Source organism: Neovison vison, chromosome 4, assembly GCF_020171115.1.
Source record: "Neovison vison isolate M4711 chromosome 4, ASM_NN_V1, whole genome shotgun sequence".
NCBI lineage: Eukaryota > Metazoa > Chordata > Mammalia > Carnivora > Mustelidae > Neogale > Neogale vison.
In genome coordinates this window covers 87,142,116-87,159,615 of record NC_058094.1, presented here as the reverse complement: position 1 = coordinate 87,159,615, position 17,500 = coordinate 87,142,116, and the positions used below count along the sequence as shown (strand labels likewise).

General features: G+C 35.9%; 2 protein-coding genes across 9 annotated transcripts in view; one reads left to right on the top strand and one right to left on the bottom strand.

The window, feature by feature from the left end:
* Window positions 1-17,500, top strand: part of SPIDR (scaffold protein involved in DNA repair) — a 693,030-nt gene that overhangs the window by 472,685 nt on the left and 202,845 nt on the right. The gene's annotated exons all lie outside the window — the stretch shown is intronic.
* Window positions 6,261-7,506, bottom strand: LOC122904616 (high mobility group protein B3). The gene has a single exon (XM_044245640.1). It carries the CDS (start codon window positions 7,490-7,492, stop codon window positions 6,881-6,883), a length of 612 nt encoding a protein of 203 aa, XP_044101575.1. The 5' UTR covers window positions 7,493-7,506; the 3' UTR covers window positions 6,261-6,880.

The following is a 17,500-nucleotide window of genomic DNA, read 5'->3' as shown; positions in this document are numbered from 1 at the left end:
GGTATTTTCATAGGGATTACATTGAACCAAAAACTGTAAGATACCTAGGAATAAACCTAACCAAAGAGGCAAAAGATCTGTACTCTGAAAACTATAGAACACTTAAGAAGGAAGTGGAAGGAGACATAAAAAAATGGAGAAACATTCCATGCTCATGGATTGGAAGAATAAATATTGTTAAAATGTCTGTGCTACCCAGAACAATCTTCCACCTCTTTTAAACCATCCCTCTAGCTATGCTCTGACCATCCTGTCTGAATGCACTTCAGATCTAGTCTTTGTACATTTTATCAGGAAAGTTTCTAACTGCAGTCTAGAGAGAATTTCTCAACACTCTCTGGATTTGTGACTCTCTCTGCTTTTTTTGTTGTTGTTGTTGTTTTTATTTTGTTATTGGTTTTTGTTTTTGTTTTTAGCAAATGTGCTTCCTGATGCTTAGAATTATTGAGCTAATTAGAAACTGTACTGGTATGTCATTTTCATCAGTGAAGTAAAGAAATAAGTCATCCTCCTCAAGGACCACTATGTGTTTTGTTCTTTTATACATGTTACTATAAATTCTCACATTAAATTCTCACAAAAGCCCAGGAAGAGGGGGTTCCAGATCACACAGGCCTTCTTAAGCTCAAGTCTTTCTCATTCTACTAGAACACTCCACTTGTTATTCTGCTTTGGGTCTCTATATGACCTTTGGGCTCCTCTCTGTACACAATAAATCAGGACAGTCACATGCTGGGGGTAGTCTAGGTGGTAGCCGTATGAGAAAATAAGATTTGGGATCTGAGAAGACCCAAATCTTTATCTTGAATGCTATCAGTTTTCTAATAACATTCCTAAAAAAGCTAACTGTCTCTAAATTAATCTACTAGGCATTTCAATAGGAATTGCACTTTTGGGCAATTACTGTCTTTGAAAAATTTTTAGTTGCTCTGGTTGGAAGTAAGAGAGAGGAAATAGCTATTTAACATGATCTCTGACTGTTCTTCCAGCTACCTGATTACTTTTCTGTTAAGTCTAAGGTTGCTATCTTTTGGTGTCGAAAAATCTTCAAAGTGTGAAAAGGAACTTAAATCTAATTCTTCTAAGACTTAAGGACCATTTAATCCTTTTAAGAAATCACATTTAAGGGGCACCTGGGTGGCTCAGCAGGTTAAGTGTCTGCCTTCAGTTCAGGTCATGATGCCTAGGATTAAGCCTGCATTGGACTCCTTGTTCAGCAGGAGTATTAGTTTGCTTCCTCCTCTGATCCTCCCCTGCTTGTGCTCTCTCTTTCCCTCCCCCTGCTTGTGCTCTCTCTTTCCCTCTCTGTCTTGCAGACATGCTCTCTTTCTCTCAAATATATAAATAAAATCTGAAGAAAAAAAAAAGAAATCACATTCAAATATTTACTTGCTATAGAATTTGGTAGTTAAGTAGATTTTCATAATTCATTGTGTACATGTGCTTTTCTTAAATACAAAGCCTTCTTAAAATAGTTTCACACATATAATGAATATATTATTTGATCATTTCTCAAATTAATTTCTAAATATTTCCATGTTCAACTTAAGCTATTTATTTATTTAGCAGTTTTTCTTAATAGTTGGAATATTAAGTAAAATGGGGTACAGATTTATTTTAGGTTTATTACCTTTATGTAAAAGAAATTGAATGTCCGAATCTATTCTGCTCTTCAGGTGACTTGCATACTTTGGGCAGTAAGACGAAATTACTTCAAGTTAGAATATAGAGTAATGTTTACACCAAGTTCCCCAAGTATGTCTAAGGAACTACTGTTTATTTACTTTTTAAAAGTGAAAATAAAGAACTTTGTTGTGTCATTCTAGTCTTTTAGAAACGTTTTAAAATATTACTATTTAAATATTTAAATTGTAAATAAAATAAAAATTTTACTTCTGTTGAAGTTTTGTATTGCGTTATAATTGATGTATAACACTATTAGTTTCAGATACACAACATAATGATTTGATATTTGTGTATATAGTGCAATGATCACCACAGTAAGTCGAGTTAACATCTATCACATAGTTACAATTTATTTTTCTAATAATGAGAACCTTCAAATATGTAATACAGTTATACATAATACCATGTTATACATAATACCTCTGTTTTTTTTATTTTATAATTGGAAATTTGTACATTTGGCTGCAGTCACCCATTTCACTCTCCCTTCACTGCCACCTTTGACAGTTGGTCTGTTCTCTGTATCTATGAGCTCAATTTTTCTTTTTTTAAGATTCCATATATAAATGAAATCATATGGTATTTGTCTTTCTTTGATTTATTTCACTTAGTATAATGCCTTCAAGTTCCATCCATTTGGTCACAAACGGCAATATTTTTTCTTTATTACCCAATAATATATTTCATTGTATGTGTATGTATAATATGCTTAATATTGAATAAATAAAATACTATACATACCAGGTTTTATTCATTTTTTTCAGGTTTTATTCATTTCATTTATGTACGATCTATCAGTGGTCACTTAGGTTGTTTCCATATCTTGGCTAATATAAATAATGCTACATCCATCTTTTCGAGGCAGTGTTTTTGTTTTCTTCAGATAAATACCCACAAGTACAAATGCTGGGTAGTATGATATTTCTTTTTTAAATTTTTTGAGAAACCTCCATACTGTTTTCTGTAGTGGCTTCACGAATTTACATTTCCACTAAACCAGTGTGTAAGAGTTCCCTTTTCTCCACATCCTTGCCAATACTTGTTATTTGTTGTCTTTTGATACTAGCTATTCTAACAGGTATGAGGTTATAATCTCATTGTGATTTTTATTTGCATTTCCCTCATGACTGCTGATATTGAAATCTTTTTTTTCCCAATTTATTTATTTTCAGAAAAACAATATTCATCATTATTTTTTCACCACACCCAGTGCTCCATGCAATCGTGCCCTCTATAATACCCACCACCTGGTACCCCAACCTCCCACCCCCCTGCCACTTCAAACCCCTTAGATTGTTTTTCAGAGTCCATAGTCTCTCATGATTTACCTCCCCTTCCAATTTACCCCAACTCCCTTCTCTCTAACACCCCTTGTCCTCCATGATATTTGTTATGCTCCACAAATAAGTGAAACCATATGATAATTGACTCTCTCTGCTTGACTGATTTCACTCAGCATAATCTCTTCCAGTCCCGTCCATGTTGCTACAGAAGTTGGGTATTCATCCTTTCTGATGGAGGCATAATACTCCATAGTGTATATGGACCACATCTTCCTTATCCATTCGTCCGTTGAAGGGCATCTTGGTTCGTTCCATACTTTGGCGACCATGGCCATTGCTGCTATAAACATTGGGGTACAGATGGCCCTTCTTTTCACGACATCTGTATCCTTGGGGTAAATACCCAGGAGTGCAATTGCAGGGTCATAGGGAAGCTCTATTTTTAATTTCTTGAGGAATCTCCACACTGTTCTCCAAAGAGACTACACCAACTTGCATTCCCACCAACAGTGTAAGGGGGTTCCCCTTTCTCCACATCCTCTCCAACACATGTTGTTTCCTGTTTTGTTAATTTGGGTCATTCTAACTAGTGTAAGGTGATATCTCAATGTGGTTTTAATTTGAATCTCCATGAGGGCTAATGATGATGAACATTTTTTCATGTGTCTGATAGCCATTTGTATTTCTTGATTGGAGAAGTGTCTGTTCATATCTTCTGCCCATTTTTTGATGTGTTTGCCTGTTTCGTGTGTGTTGAGTTTGAGGAGTTCATTATAGATCCTGGAGATCAACCTTTTGTCTGTACTGTCATTTGCAAATATCTTCTCCCATTCCATGGGTTGCCTCTTTGTTTTTTTGACTGTTTCCTTTCATATACTTGTTGACCATCTGTATGTCTTCTTTGAAGAAATGTCAGTTCAAATCCTCTGCCCATTTTTTATTGGAGTATTAGTTTGCTATCAAGTTACTTGAGTTATTTGTGTATTTGCATTTTAACCCTTTGTTGGATATATGATTTTACAGATATTTTTTCACATTCTGTAGGTTGCCTTTTGACTTTCTTATTGGTTTCCTTTGCTGTGCAGAAGCTTTTTAGTTTGAGGTAGTCCCATTTGTATATTTTTGCTTTTATTGCCTTTGCTTTTGATATCAAATCCAAAAAATCATCACCAAGACCACTGTCAACATACTTACCACTTATGTTTTCTTATAGGAAGCTTATGGTTTCGAGCCTTATGTTTAATTTGATTATTTTAATTGATTTTGTAGGTAGTATAAGATAGTGGTCCTATTTCATTCTTTTTCATGTGGCTGTGCAGTTTTCCCAGCACCATTTATTAACCAGAGTTTTCTTTCCTCATTGTATATTCTTAGCTTCTTTGCCACAAGTTAAATGACCATATTTGTGAAGGGAGTTTGGGGAGGAGGGCTCTCTATCTGTTCCATTGATCTGTCTGTTTTTATGCCAATACCATACTGTTTTGATAACTCTGACATTGTAATACCGTTCAAAATCAGGGAGCATGCTGCCTCCAGCTTTGTTCTTCTTTCTCAAGATTGCTTTAGCTATTTGGTGTCTTTTGTGGTTTTATTCATATTTTAGGATTTTTCTATTTCTGTGAAAAATGTCATTGAAATTTTGGTAAGAATTAAACTGAATTGCTTTGAGTAGTATGGCCATTTTAACAGTATTAATTCTACCAATCTAGGAGTATGAGTGTGGGATATCTTTTCATTTACTTGTGTCTTCTCAGTTTCTTCCATTAGTGTCTTCCAGTTTACAGGGTAGAAATCTTTCACCTCCTTGGTAAAATTTTTTCCTAGGTATTTTATTCTTTTTGATGCAATTGTAAATGAGATTGTTTTCTTAATTTCTCTGACTGTGGTTAATGTATAGAAAGTAATTGATTTTTGAATGTTGACTTTGGCAACTTAACTGAATTTATTTCTTAATTCTTTTTTTTTTTAATTTATTAATGAGAGAGAAAGAGAGAGAGTGCACGCACATGCAGGGGGAGCAGCATAGGGAGAGGGAGAAGCAGACTCCCTGCTAAGCCGGAAGCCCTACATGAGGCTCATCCCAGAACCCTGAGATCATGACCTAAGGTGAAGGGAGATGCTTAACTGACTGAGCCACTTAGGCACTCCTCATTTCTTAGTTCTAACAGCTTTTTTGGTGGTGTCTTTAGTGTTTCCTATGAATATTATCATGTTACCTATAAACAGGTACTTCTTCCTTTCCAGTTAGATGACTTTTATTTCTTTATCTAATTATTCTAATAATTCTATCTAATTATTCTGACTAGGATTTCCAATGCTACATTGAATGAAAGGCAAGCATGGACATCCTTGTCTTGTCCCTGACCCTAGAGGAAAAGTGTTCAGCTTTTTCCTGTTCAGTATGATGTTAGCTGTGGGCTTGTCATAGATGACCTTTATTATGTTAAGGCACATTCAGAGTTTGTTGAGAGTTTTTATCATAAATTGATGTTGAACTTTGTCAAATGCCTTTTCTGCATCTATTGAGATAATTAGGATTTTCATCCTTCATTCTGGTAATGTTGTTTGTCATATTAATTGATTTGTAAGCATTAAACCATCTTTGCATCCCTAGAATAAATCCCATTTCATCATGGTGTATGATCCTTTTAATGTATTGATACATACAGTTTGCTAATAGTTTGTTGAGGAGTTTTGCATTTATGTTCCTTGGGTTAATGGGCTGAAAGTTCTTTTCTTGTGGCATCTTTGTCTGGTTGTGGTATCAAGGTAATGTTAGCCTTATTTAAAAAAATTTGAAGTGTTTCCTCCTCTTCTGATTTTTGGAAGAGTTTGAGAACAATTGGTATTAATTTGTCTTTGCATATTTGGTAAAATTCTCCAGTAAAGCTGTCTGGTCCTGGACTTTTGTTTGTTGGGAGGGTTTTGATTACTAATTCAGTCTGCATACTATTAATTGGTTTGTTCTGATTAACTTAGTCCCTTGTGGTTCAGTCTTTCTAGGTTGCATGTGTCTAGGAAATGATCCGTTTCTTTTTTTTTTTTAATGTAATACTGTTTATTTAACTTCAAAAACATTTCAGCATTCTAAACTTAGAAAAAAAATAACAGAACGTTGCAAATCGTGTTTAGTACAGAAGGTTCTTGAACTTTCATTGATGCAGTGGCTCTTTCGCTTTGCTGACAATGAAGAGTTCCACAGTTTGTTTCAAAACAAACAGTTTAAAACTACTGCACTTAACTAAAAAGGATCCAAACACTTCTCATGCCAGCTGACCCCCCACTTCTCCATAGCTATGAATGGCATCAGAATGCTAGGTCACTATATACAGAAACAAGACAACCTGAAGCTAAATGGATGCCCACTGCAATGTCCACAGGTCCAGCCTCACAGTGCACGCCCTGAGCTACAGCCCCTCCAAAAGGCATCTTCCCCACAGCCTCAACGCCAAGCAAGGAGCATCAAGAGTTTGTCTCGGTTGTTTTGTTCTTTTTTTACAAACTATAGATATGTATAGTTGATAACTCAGGATTTCTAGCCAATAACCATATAGTTAATACCACCTTACAAATAAAAAAAAAAAATGCCAGGAACATCTTTAAATTCCTTGTCACACCAACAGCAAAGTACACAGAGTGAGGAGAACACGAGAGCCTTTTCATTTTAAAAATGTTTGGAAATATGTACAACTTTGATACAGTTTCAGGGTGCTCTGGACACCCATGGCCACTTCATGTAAACCACTGACAATTTCTAGAGCACTTTGAGAAACTACAATATGACCATGACCCAATTGTGTGATTAAACCTAACGAGGGCAACAGACACGCCTCCAATAAGAGGGGTGTCAATGTCAATGACGGCGCTCCCTACTCTAAGGTATTCACAAGGAGACAGATCAACAGTTTCTTTTATTCATCCTCCTCCTCCTCCTCTTCCTCTTCCTCCTCCTCGTCGTCTTCATCTTCTTCTTCCACCTTTTTCCGGGCAACTTTGGCGGGACCCTTCGCGCCATCAAACTTTCCTTTAGACTTATAGTCGGCGACATCCTTCTCGTACTTCTCCTTCAGCTTCGCTGCCTTATTGTTGTAAGGTTGCTTCTCACCATCACTTAAGCTATTCCACATCTCGCCCAGCTTCTTTGCCACATCTCCAATGGAGATACCAGGGTTTGTAGATTTGATCTTGGGGCGGAATTCTGAACAGAACAGGAAGAATCCAGACGGTGGCCTTTTGGGGGCATTAGGGTCCTTCTTCTTCTTGCCTCCCTTAGCTGGTCCATAATCCTTCATTTCCTGGTCATAACGCACTTTGTCTGCCTTTGCCATTTCATCGAATTTAGATTTCTCCTTCCCAGACATAGTCTTCCACCTCTCAGAGCACTTCTTAGAAAATTCTGCAAAATTGACAGGGACTTCTGGGTTTTTCTTCTTGTGTTCCTCTCTGCATGTCTGCACGAAGAAGGCATAAGCAGACATCTTGCCCTTTGGTTTCTTGGGATCACCTTTAGCCATCCTGAACATAGTATTGTTCACTAGTCTGGGCAGCGCAGGGCAGGACGCGCGGCTCAGCGCTCCCCAACCTCGCGCTAGCTGCCTCCACGAGAGCCTCCTCAAATGATCCGTTTCTTACAAATTGTCCAATTTGTTGACAGGTAATTATTTTTTTCTTTTTTTAAAATTTTTTATTTAAACAGTCAACACAACTAAAAGGCAACCTACAGAATGGGAGAAGATATTTGCAAATGTCTTACCAGATAAAGGGATTAGATCCAAAATCAATAAAGACCTTATCACACTCAGCATCCCCTCAAAAAATAAATATTCAGAAAAAGGGTAGAAGACATGAACAGATATTTCTCCAAAGAAGACATACATATGGCCAACAGACACATGAGAAACACTCAACATCATTCATCATCAGGGAAACACAAATCATAACCACAATGAGATACCACCCGATATATAATTATTTTTAATAGTATCTTACAACCATTTGTATTTCTGTGATAGCATATTGTCTAATCTCCACATACTTGATTTTTTTTAAAATTTTCTTCTTATAATTAATTTCTAGTTTCATATCATTGTGCTCAGAAAAGATGCTTGATGTGGTTTCAGTCTTCATAAATATACTAAGACTTTTTTGTGGCCTAATATATGATCTATCAGGTGAAAGTTCCATGTATGTTAGAGAAGAATGTGTATTCTAATGCTTTTGGATGGAATATTCTGTATATATTTCCATTATGTCCATCTGGCCTAATGTGTGGATTACAGCCAATATTTCCTTATTGATTTCTTTTTCCAGAGAAGGAAAAAAAGAGAATTAAAACAGTATACTATTAAAAAAAAAAAACTATTTAAAAGCAATAATGGAGGAATTGGGAGAATAAAAAATAGATACATCATAAGGGAAAAATACATAAATTCTAGAAATGAATCCTTCTTTATCAGAATCACATTAAATGTAAATGGATGAAATCAACTATTAAAAGATAGACATAATCAGATTGGGCATTTAAAAAAGCAAAGCAACAAAGAAAAAAATAAATGAATTAGACTCCATCAAAATTAAAATTATTGTGTATCAAAGGCATACTCCTGCGAGAATGAAAAGACAATCCACAGGATGGAAGAAAAAAATAGCTAATCATTTATCTGCTAAGGGATTAATCTCTGGAATATATGAAGGACTCCTACAACTTAACAACCACAACAACAAAACAAATTCAAAATGGGCAAAGGATTTGAATAGGCATTTCTCCATATATACATGATACACAAATGACAGTCAAGCATATGGAAAGATAGTCAACATCATTAGTCATTAGGAAGATTCCAGATCAAAACCACAATGAGATACTACCTTATACACTTCAGGATGGTTATTATGGAAGAAATGGAAAATAACAAATGTTGAGAATGTTGAGAAATTGGAACCTTTGTGAAGTGTTGGTGGGTTTGTAAAATGGTGCAGCTGCTATGCTGAACATTTTGACAATTCTTCAAAAAGCTAATCAGAGAATTACCATGTGATTCAGCAGTTCCTCTCCTAGGTGTATGTGTAAAGGAATGGAAAGCAGGGAATCAAACAGATTCACATACCAATGTTCATAGCATCATTATTCACCATAGCCAAAAGATGGAAAAACTAGGAGTCCATCAACACATGAATAGAGTAATAAGAGTAATATGTATCCACCATGGAATATTATTTAGCCATGAAAAGGAATGAAGTTTGGATGCCTCGGTCGTACAGTCAGGGGGGCATCAAACACTTGGTTTCACTTCAGGTCATAGTCTTGGGGTAATGGGGTTGAGCCCCATGTCAGGCTCCACACTTGATATGGAGTCTGTTTGGGTTTCTCTCTCCCTCTGCCCATCCCCCTGCATGCTTATTTGTGCTCTCTCTGTCCCTCTCTCTCAAAAATAAATAATCTTTTAAAAGGGGGGGATGAAAGTTCAAATATATGCTACAAAATGGATGTGAACCTTGAAAACCTTATGTGTAATGAAATAAGTCAGAAACAAAAGGACACATATTGTATGTCTTGTATATAACATACCTGGAATAAGCAAATTCATAGACTCAGATAAAAGAAGTTAACATGGGTTAGGACTAAGGGAAATGGGGAGTTATTGTTTAATGGACATAGAGTTTCTGTTTAGGGTGATGAAAAATTTTGGAAATAGTAGTGATAGTTGCACAATCTTGTAAATATGATTAATGCCAGTGAATTTTACACCTGAAATGTTTAACATGGCAAGTATTATGTTATACAGATTATTCACAATTTTAAAATTAATAATGTTTTATCCTAAAAAACTCCTGAACTTTATACCTCGGGTGAATTGTATATGTGAGTTATATCTAAATAGAGCTATTTTTTAAAGTATCTATTGATATTAATGTCACAGATAACTGTTACTATGGAAAATAACAAATCTTAAACTATTTTTAAAATTTGGTTCTAACCTTGTCCTGGTCTCTTCAGCTGAAAATAAGCTCTTCTTCAATTTATATACAAGGTTATTTGTATCTTTCTTAACTAATCACTTCCCACCAGGAATGATGTGCATTTCCAGTAGAGGAAATTTGAGAATAATGGTAGCATGATTATCTCAAGAGATGCAGAAAAAGCATTTGACAAAATCCAACACCTTTTTACAAAACATTAAACAAACTAGAATACCCAGCTAACATTATATTTAATAATGAAAGATTGAATGGTTTCCCTTTAAAATCGGGAATAAGAATAGGAAATCTGCTTTTACCACATCTACTGAACAGTTTACTGGAATTTCTACCTAGGGCAATCAGGCATTAAGAGGAAACAAAAGGTATCCAGATTGGAAAGGAAGAAATAAAACTATCACTTTTTATAGATGACATGATCTTAAATGTGGAAAACACTAAAGAACTCACTAAGAGACCATTAGAAGTAATAAATAAGTTCAGCAAGTTTGCAGAAAAAAATCAATCAATTAAAATCAGTTATACTTTTGTACACTTGCAGTGAATAATATGAAAATGAAATTAAGAAGCAATTGTTTATAATAGCATAAAAATAAAATTTTTAGGAATAAATTTAACAAAAGTACAGTATTTTTGCTGTGAAAACTATAAAACATTGTTGAGAGAAACTAAGATGGCAATACTCACCAAACTGATAGATTTGATACAATATCTATCAGAATCTCAACTGGCTTCTTTATAGAAATCAGCCGATTCTGAAATTCATATGTATACTCACAGGACCCAGAATACCCAAAACAATCTTAAAAAAGATGAACAAAGTTGGAAGACTCATGCTTCCCAATTTTAAAACTTAATACAAAGCTGTAGTAATAAAGAAAGTTTGTTACTGTCATAAGGATAAACATAGACCAGTGGAATAGATTAGAAAACCCAAAAATAAACCCATGTACCTATGGTCAGTTGATTTTTGTCAAGGGTGCTAAGGAGAAAGAATGGAGAAAGAATAGTCTTTCTCAATGGAGAAAGAATAGTCTTTTCAACAAATGTACTGCTGGATACCCACATGCAAAATAATGAAGTTGGATGCTCACCTGACACCACATAAAGAAGTAACTCAATATAAATCAAAGACCTAAATGTAAGAGCCAAAATATTAAAATCTTAGGAGAAAAGATAGAACTATATCTTCATAATTTGGATTTGGTAGTCGATTCTTAGATATGTCACTAAAAGCATAAACAACAAAAGAAAGAAAGATAAATTGCATATCATCTAAATTAAGAAATTTTATGATGCAAAAGATACTATCAAAGTGAAAAGTACATGATGCTAAGTGAAATAAGGTAGACACACACAAAGATAAGTACTGTATGATCTCACTTACATGTAGAATCTAAAAATGTCAAACACATGAAAAACAGAGCAGAAGAGTGGTTACCAGGAGCCTAGGGGTCAGGGTAGGTGTCAGGGTAGGTGTCAGGGTAGGTGTTGGTCAAAGGAGTCAAACTTTGAACTGTAAGAAGAATAAGTTCTGGAGACCTGATCCACAACATGGTGACTACAATTAATAATACTATATTGTATATTTGAAATGAGTAAATCTTGAGTGTTCTCATCACCAAAAAAAAAAGAAAGGTAATTATGCACGGTGATGGATATGCTAATTAGCTTGACTGTGGTAATCATTTCACAGTGTGTTCATATATAAGAACATCAGATTGTACACTTCAAATATACGCAATTGTTATTTGTCATTTATACCTCCGTAAAGCTAGAAGAAAAAAGAAAGTGAACCTACAGATGGGAGGCAGTATTTGCAAATTATAGCTGATAAGTGACCTGTGTATGGAGTATATAAAGCATTCTTACAACTCAATAATAAAAAAGACAATCCATTTCTTAAGGCAAAGAGTATAAACACATGTTTCTACAAAGAAGACATATAAATGCCAATAAGAGTAAAGATTAAGGTGGCACCCAAGTTGCTTAATTGGTTGGGCAGCTGACTCTCGATTTTGGCTCAGGTCATGATCTCGATGTCCTGGAACACACCCACCTCAGACTCTGCACTGAACGGGGAGTCTGCTTGAGGATTCTCTCTCTCCGTCTCCGCCTGACTCAGACACATGTGCACACTCCTTCTAAAATAAATAAATAAATCATTTTTTAAAAGAACGTTGATAAGGTCATGGGTTTTCAAATCAGTCTGCCTCTATTTAAATCTTGGTCCACCACTTATTAGCTGTGTACTTTTAGGGAATTACTGCACTTCTTTTTGCATCAAAGGATCTTCTATGAAGTGCACAGGACTTAATTAGCTGGAAGGTGTCAGGCATATGGGAAGCATTAATTGTTAGCTGCAGTTGGCCCCCTTTATTTATCTTTATAAGCTCAATCATACCATAGTACCATCACTACCAACTTAGGAGACTGAAGCCCTGGTGTTAGTCTTGGCCTTTTTGCTGATCTGCTATGCAAATCATGCAGTCTTTACCTCTAAAATGAATTCTGTATCCTTTCTTCCCAGGATAATTATAAGAATCATATGAGGTCATTTAAGGAGAATTAATTTATAAAGTGCTCATTTAATTGATGTATAAAATGCAAATCATTGTAATAATAAACAAAATTATTAAACATGATGATAAACATAATAACAGTATACATTATTATGCTTTCCCTCTCCTAATAGACTAAACTCTTTTTTTTTTTTAAAGATTTTCTTTATTTATTTGACAGAGAGAGATCACAGTGTACAGAGAGGCAGGAGAGAGAGAGGAAGGGAAGCAGGCCCCCTGCTGAGCAGAGAGCCCGATGCGGGACTCGATCCCAGGACCCTGAGATCATGACCTGAGCCGAAGGCAGCAGCTTAACCCACTGAGTCACCCAGGCGCCCTAGACTAAACTCTTTATCAAGCTAATCCTATTGTTATTTGTGTCTGTTGGTATACTGAGTAATTTCTTGTATATAATCAGTGCTTGGTAAATGCCCTGGGGGACAATTTAATTGAAATAGTCTAGGGGCACCTAGATGGCTCAGATGGTTAAGCGTCTGCCTTCAGCTCAGGTCATGATCCCAGGGTGCTGGAATCAAGTTCTGCATCAGGCTCCCTGCTCAGGGCCTGCTTCTCCCTCTCCTTCTGCTGCTCCCCCTGCTTGTGCTCTCTCACTCTCTCTGTCAAATAAATAAAATCTTAAAAAAAAAAAAGAAAGAAATAGTTTAAACTTTGAAATATTATAAAGTACCTGAATATTATTTGGTTTTCCTGAGAGGATGCTATGGACGATTTAGAATATAATATCAATAATCTATTTGGGTTTTTTTTTTAAGATTTTATTTATTTATTTGACAGACAGAGATCACAAGTAGGCAGAGAAAGAGGTAGAGAGAGGAGGAGGAATCAGGCTCCCTGCTGAGCAGAGAGCCCGATGCGGGGCTCGATCCCAGGACCCTGGGACCAAGACCTGAGCCAAAGGCAGAGGCTTTAACCCACTGAGCCACCCAGGCACCCCTATTTGGTTTATTTTGACAAAGATAACCTACATAGTCTTTACTGTTGTAAATATTTACTAAGGTATAAATACTATAGCTCCTCAGAGTGATAGTTTACAACCTTAACATACATATATCTTTATGTATATATAAGTTTTAGGGTGCGAAGAATTAAATTAGTAGGTATTATCAATAATAAACTTGTGAAAGCAGATATAAACACTAGTTCAATTCTTACATCATTTTCTTTGGAGATCTGCTTTGCACATGAGAAGTGTTTAAAGACAAAAATGGAATATGGAAAAGGCTTCTATTCAGATAGGTCTGTTTCTATCTTACACTCTCACACACATTGACTTTGTGACATTGTCTCTGATGGAGCTAGAGCTTTGCCGTTACCTGCCCCCAAGGAAGCCCACTAAATAGAGTACAGAAAGAAATGAGCATTAAATGACCAATACCCTATGAATAGAAGAAAATGACTCCATCACTGATGAAAACAAATCTATATGTGCTTTATCTTATTATTAAGATATATTATTATTAAGATATATTAACAAACAAGACCATTTTGTATTTGTTAAGCAGAAAGTCATTCACAAGGACGCGTGGGTGGCTTACTCTGTTAAGTGTCTACCTTCAGCTCAGGTCATGATCCCAGGGTCCTGGGATGGAGTCCCACATCTGGCTCCTTGCTCACCTGGGAGTCTGCCTCTCCCTCAGCCTGCTGCTCCTCCTACTTGTTCTCCCTCTCTTTGACATGCAAATAAATAAAATCTTAAAAGAAAAAGTCATTCGCTTTAAGATTTAGATAGTAAGTTTGACACAGATTAGCCTATAGTATAAAATGACTTGAAGTTCTATTTAGGCACCTGGGTGGCTCAGTGGGTTAAGCCGCTGCCTTCGGCTCGGGTCATGATCTCAGGATCCTGGGATCGAGTCCCGCATCGGGCTCTCTGCTCAGCGGGGAGCCTGCTTCCTCCTCTCTCTCTCTGCCTGCCTCTCTGCCTACTTGTGATCTCTCTCTGTCAAATAAATAAATAAATAAATCTTTTTAAAAAAAAAAAAGGTATCTAAATTATGAAGTGAAACTTCTTCACGATGAACTTTTGAGAGCCGAGTCCAGTTGCTGCTTGTCCTGATTGTCCCCTGTAGGGTTCAGCATAGTGCCAGGCAATGTCAAATCTGGGGAGACAAGAAGTGTGGGTGGATGCAGAGTGTGTGGTTGTAGCTAAGTTTATGTTTTCAAGGTGATATGACTAACCTTCAGGAATGGAGAGTTGACAGTGTAATGACACACTGATTTCTCTGTGGCTCCACACTTCTTCAGAAAGGGCATGCTTAGGAATCCTCTGTGATAACCTGGGAGTGTCAGGATGTGTTGAGTCTGTCATGAAAGTGGTGGCTGCCCAAACATGCCCGTGTTCTACACCCACATTTGTGGGGGCCACATTACAATCTGAGGCCAGAGCCAGGCAGCTCTCAGGAGGACGTGTGAGAGGGGCCAAGTCTAGTACAAGGTAATGGGAACAAGACAGAGGAGAAACTAAGCTTGGGTGGTTTCATCCCTCCCCCTGATTAATCCTTACCAGGACTTACAGCATTCAGATAGTTCTAGCATCTCAGAGAAATTTTTCTTTGGCAGGGGACAGTCTTACTTTCTAAGGATGAAAAACTGTATATATGTTTCTGACTCTGGTTAGTGTAATGTCTCTCTCATGGGTGGTTTGTAGCTCACCTTGGGGTGTTATTTTGATATTAGCATATAACACACCCTGCTATGGTTTTGCTCTGCTCTGGTTGCTATGTGACATTGTGAGGTTTCTGCTGTCCTTATTTGCTCTAATTTCTTTGTGAAAATAAGCAGTGCCACTCAAGAGAAGTTATGCTTCCTCTGTAAAATAAAGTTTTGATCCCAGAGTGTTTTTATTGCTTGTATAATTTAAAGCAGTGCTCTTCAACCGGAGTTGCACATTTGTCTAGTTTAACTGAGGTTTTTTCCATTTGAAGCTAGACTAAGCTTAGTATTTGCCTATTTGTGGTAATAATTAAACCTAGGCTTTGTATTTTTGAGGACAATATTTCTTGGTCTTATTTTACTGATTCTTTTATTTTAGTAGTGTCAATTTCAGCTCTTCTGTGATCATTGTCTTCCTAAATTCCTTTTAATTGCCATTTAGCATGAATCCTTTTGTTCTAAATTTCATAAATTTTCAACTGAAATTTCAGTTTGGAACATTTCGTGGATTTTAGAAAAGCAATTTTCAATCCATTTCACTTACTTTTACCCCTTTCTATTCTCAGTACACTATTCAAATACTATAGTCTGTTCCTTGTATTTTGTGCCTTCTCAGGTTTTATTGTTGAAATCAAAAGATTTAACCATTAAAACATTTTTATATATGAACTTTATCTGCTTCTGTCGAGCTGACCTGCATTATTTATGGTGACCATTATTAGAATTCATTTTTGTACCTTTTAAAATATGTTTTCACCTTGTTGCCTTTATTCATCTTTAATGATCTGAATCTATTTACAAATTATTAAATTATTCAAGTGAATAATTTACTTGATGTTTATTGATAAAGTAGTTTTTTAACCAGTGTTTCTTCTCAATTAGAATTTAAAAACTAGACAACAAACCAAATAAACCAATAGTCTACTATGTTTACTCATTTAAAATCAGTAAATCTTCAGCCTATCCTGAACCAGTGTCTTCTTCTGAGAGCTCTAGTAAAAATTAGCATAAGTAAAAACTGAGTCACCACCTCTGACCCTTTGCTTGTCTTGGGTATTGGCACTTCATCTTTTTATTTCTAAGTTTCCGTGTTCTTTGAAAATGGTTCCCACAGTTGAGGTTTGTGGTTATTGACATCCTAGAGTTGAAATAGGCTTTGTTACCTGTATTTTTAGAAATGTATATATTTCTGATTAAAAATGGTACACCAAAGATTTCTCAATTTTTTTAAAAGATTTTATTTATTTATTAGAGAGAGAGATAGGACACACAGAGGAAGAAAGGGTGGGAGATGCCTCGATCCCATGACCCTAAACTCATGACCTGAGCCAAAGGCAGATGTTTAACCAACAGAGCCACGAGGTGCCCCAAGATTTCTCAATTTCAGTAGTTTAAAAAGTATCATTGTTTTGTTTAAATAACATTAAATTGTATTGAAATGATAGTTGTAAATGGTTTGTTATGAGAAAGATACTATTTTGAAAATTTTCTAGAATAATTTTTATAAATCCAAGGTCTTTGAAGAATAATATTTTATATAAAGCATTTTAATGTATCAAATAGTTTCATATCCATTATTCCTTAAAATGCTCTAATAAAAATGTTGTTATACCCACATACAAGACAAAATGGATTCTGTTGGTTTAGGTGATACAATCCAGATCATTTTGCTTGTATAGGACAAAACTGATGCTTGAACCCAAATCTCTACACTCATATTCTGTGTGCTGTGCCACCCTGCTGCTCTGAATAGACACTTTACACCTAGAAAAAATGTGGAGTGGTGTATTAGATGTTTCCAAAAATGTATATACTGTTGATTTATTGATACTACGTATGAGATGCACAGGAGGCTTCCTTAACTCGATCAAGTGAAGAGTGTCAAATTGTAATTTTCTCTGTGGCAGTTGAGCTGTGGGCCCAGAGATTTACTGAATAATTTTTATCTCTTTCTTCCGCTGCATAGAGTGAGATCTTTATTTTATTATACAGCATCTGTTCCTGATTAAAACTCTTCATAGTATAGGGATAGAGGGAACATTCCTCAACTTCATAAATTCTATCTATGAAAAACCCACAGAGAATATCATTCTCAGTGGGGAAAAACTGACAGCCTTCCCACAAGGATGCCCACTCTAGCCACTGTTGTTCAACATAGTACTAGAACTCCCAGCAACAGTAATCACACAACAAAAAGAAATAAGAGGTATTCAAATTGGCAAAGAAGAAGTCAAACTCTCTCTCTTCACAGATGACATGATACTTTATATGGAAAACCCAAAAGACTTTACCCTCAAACTACTAGAACTCATACAGCAA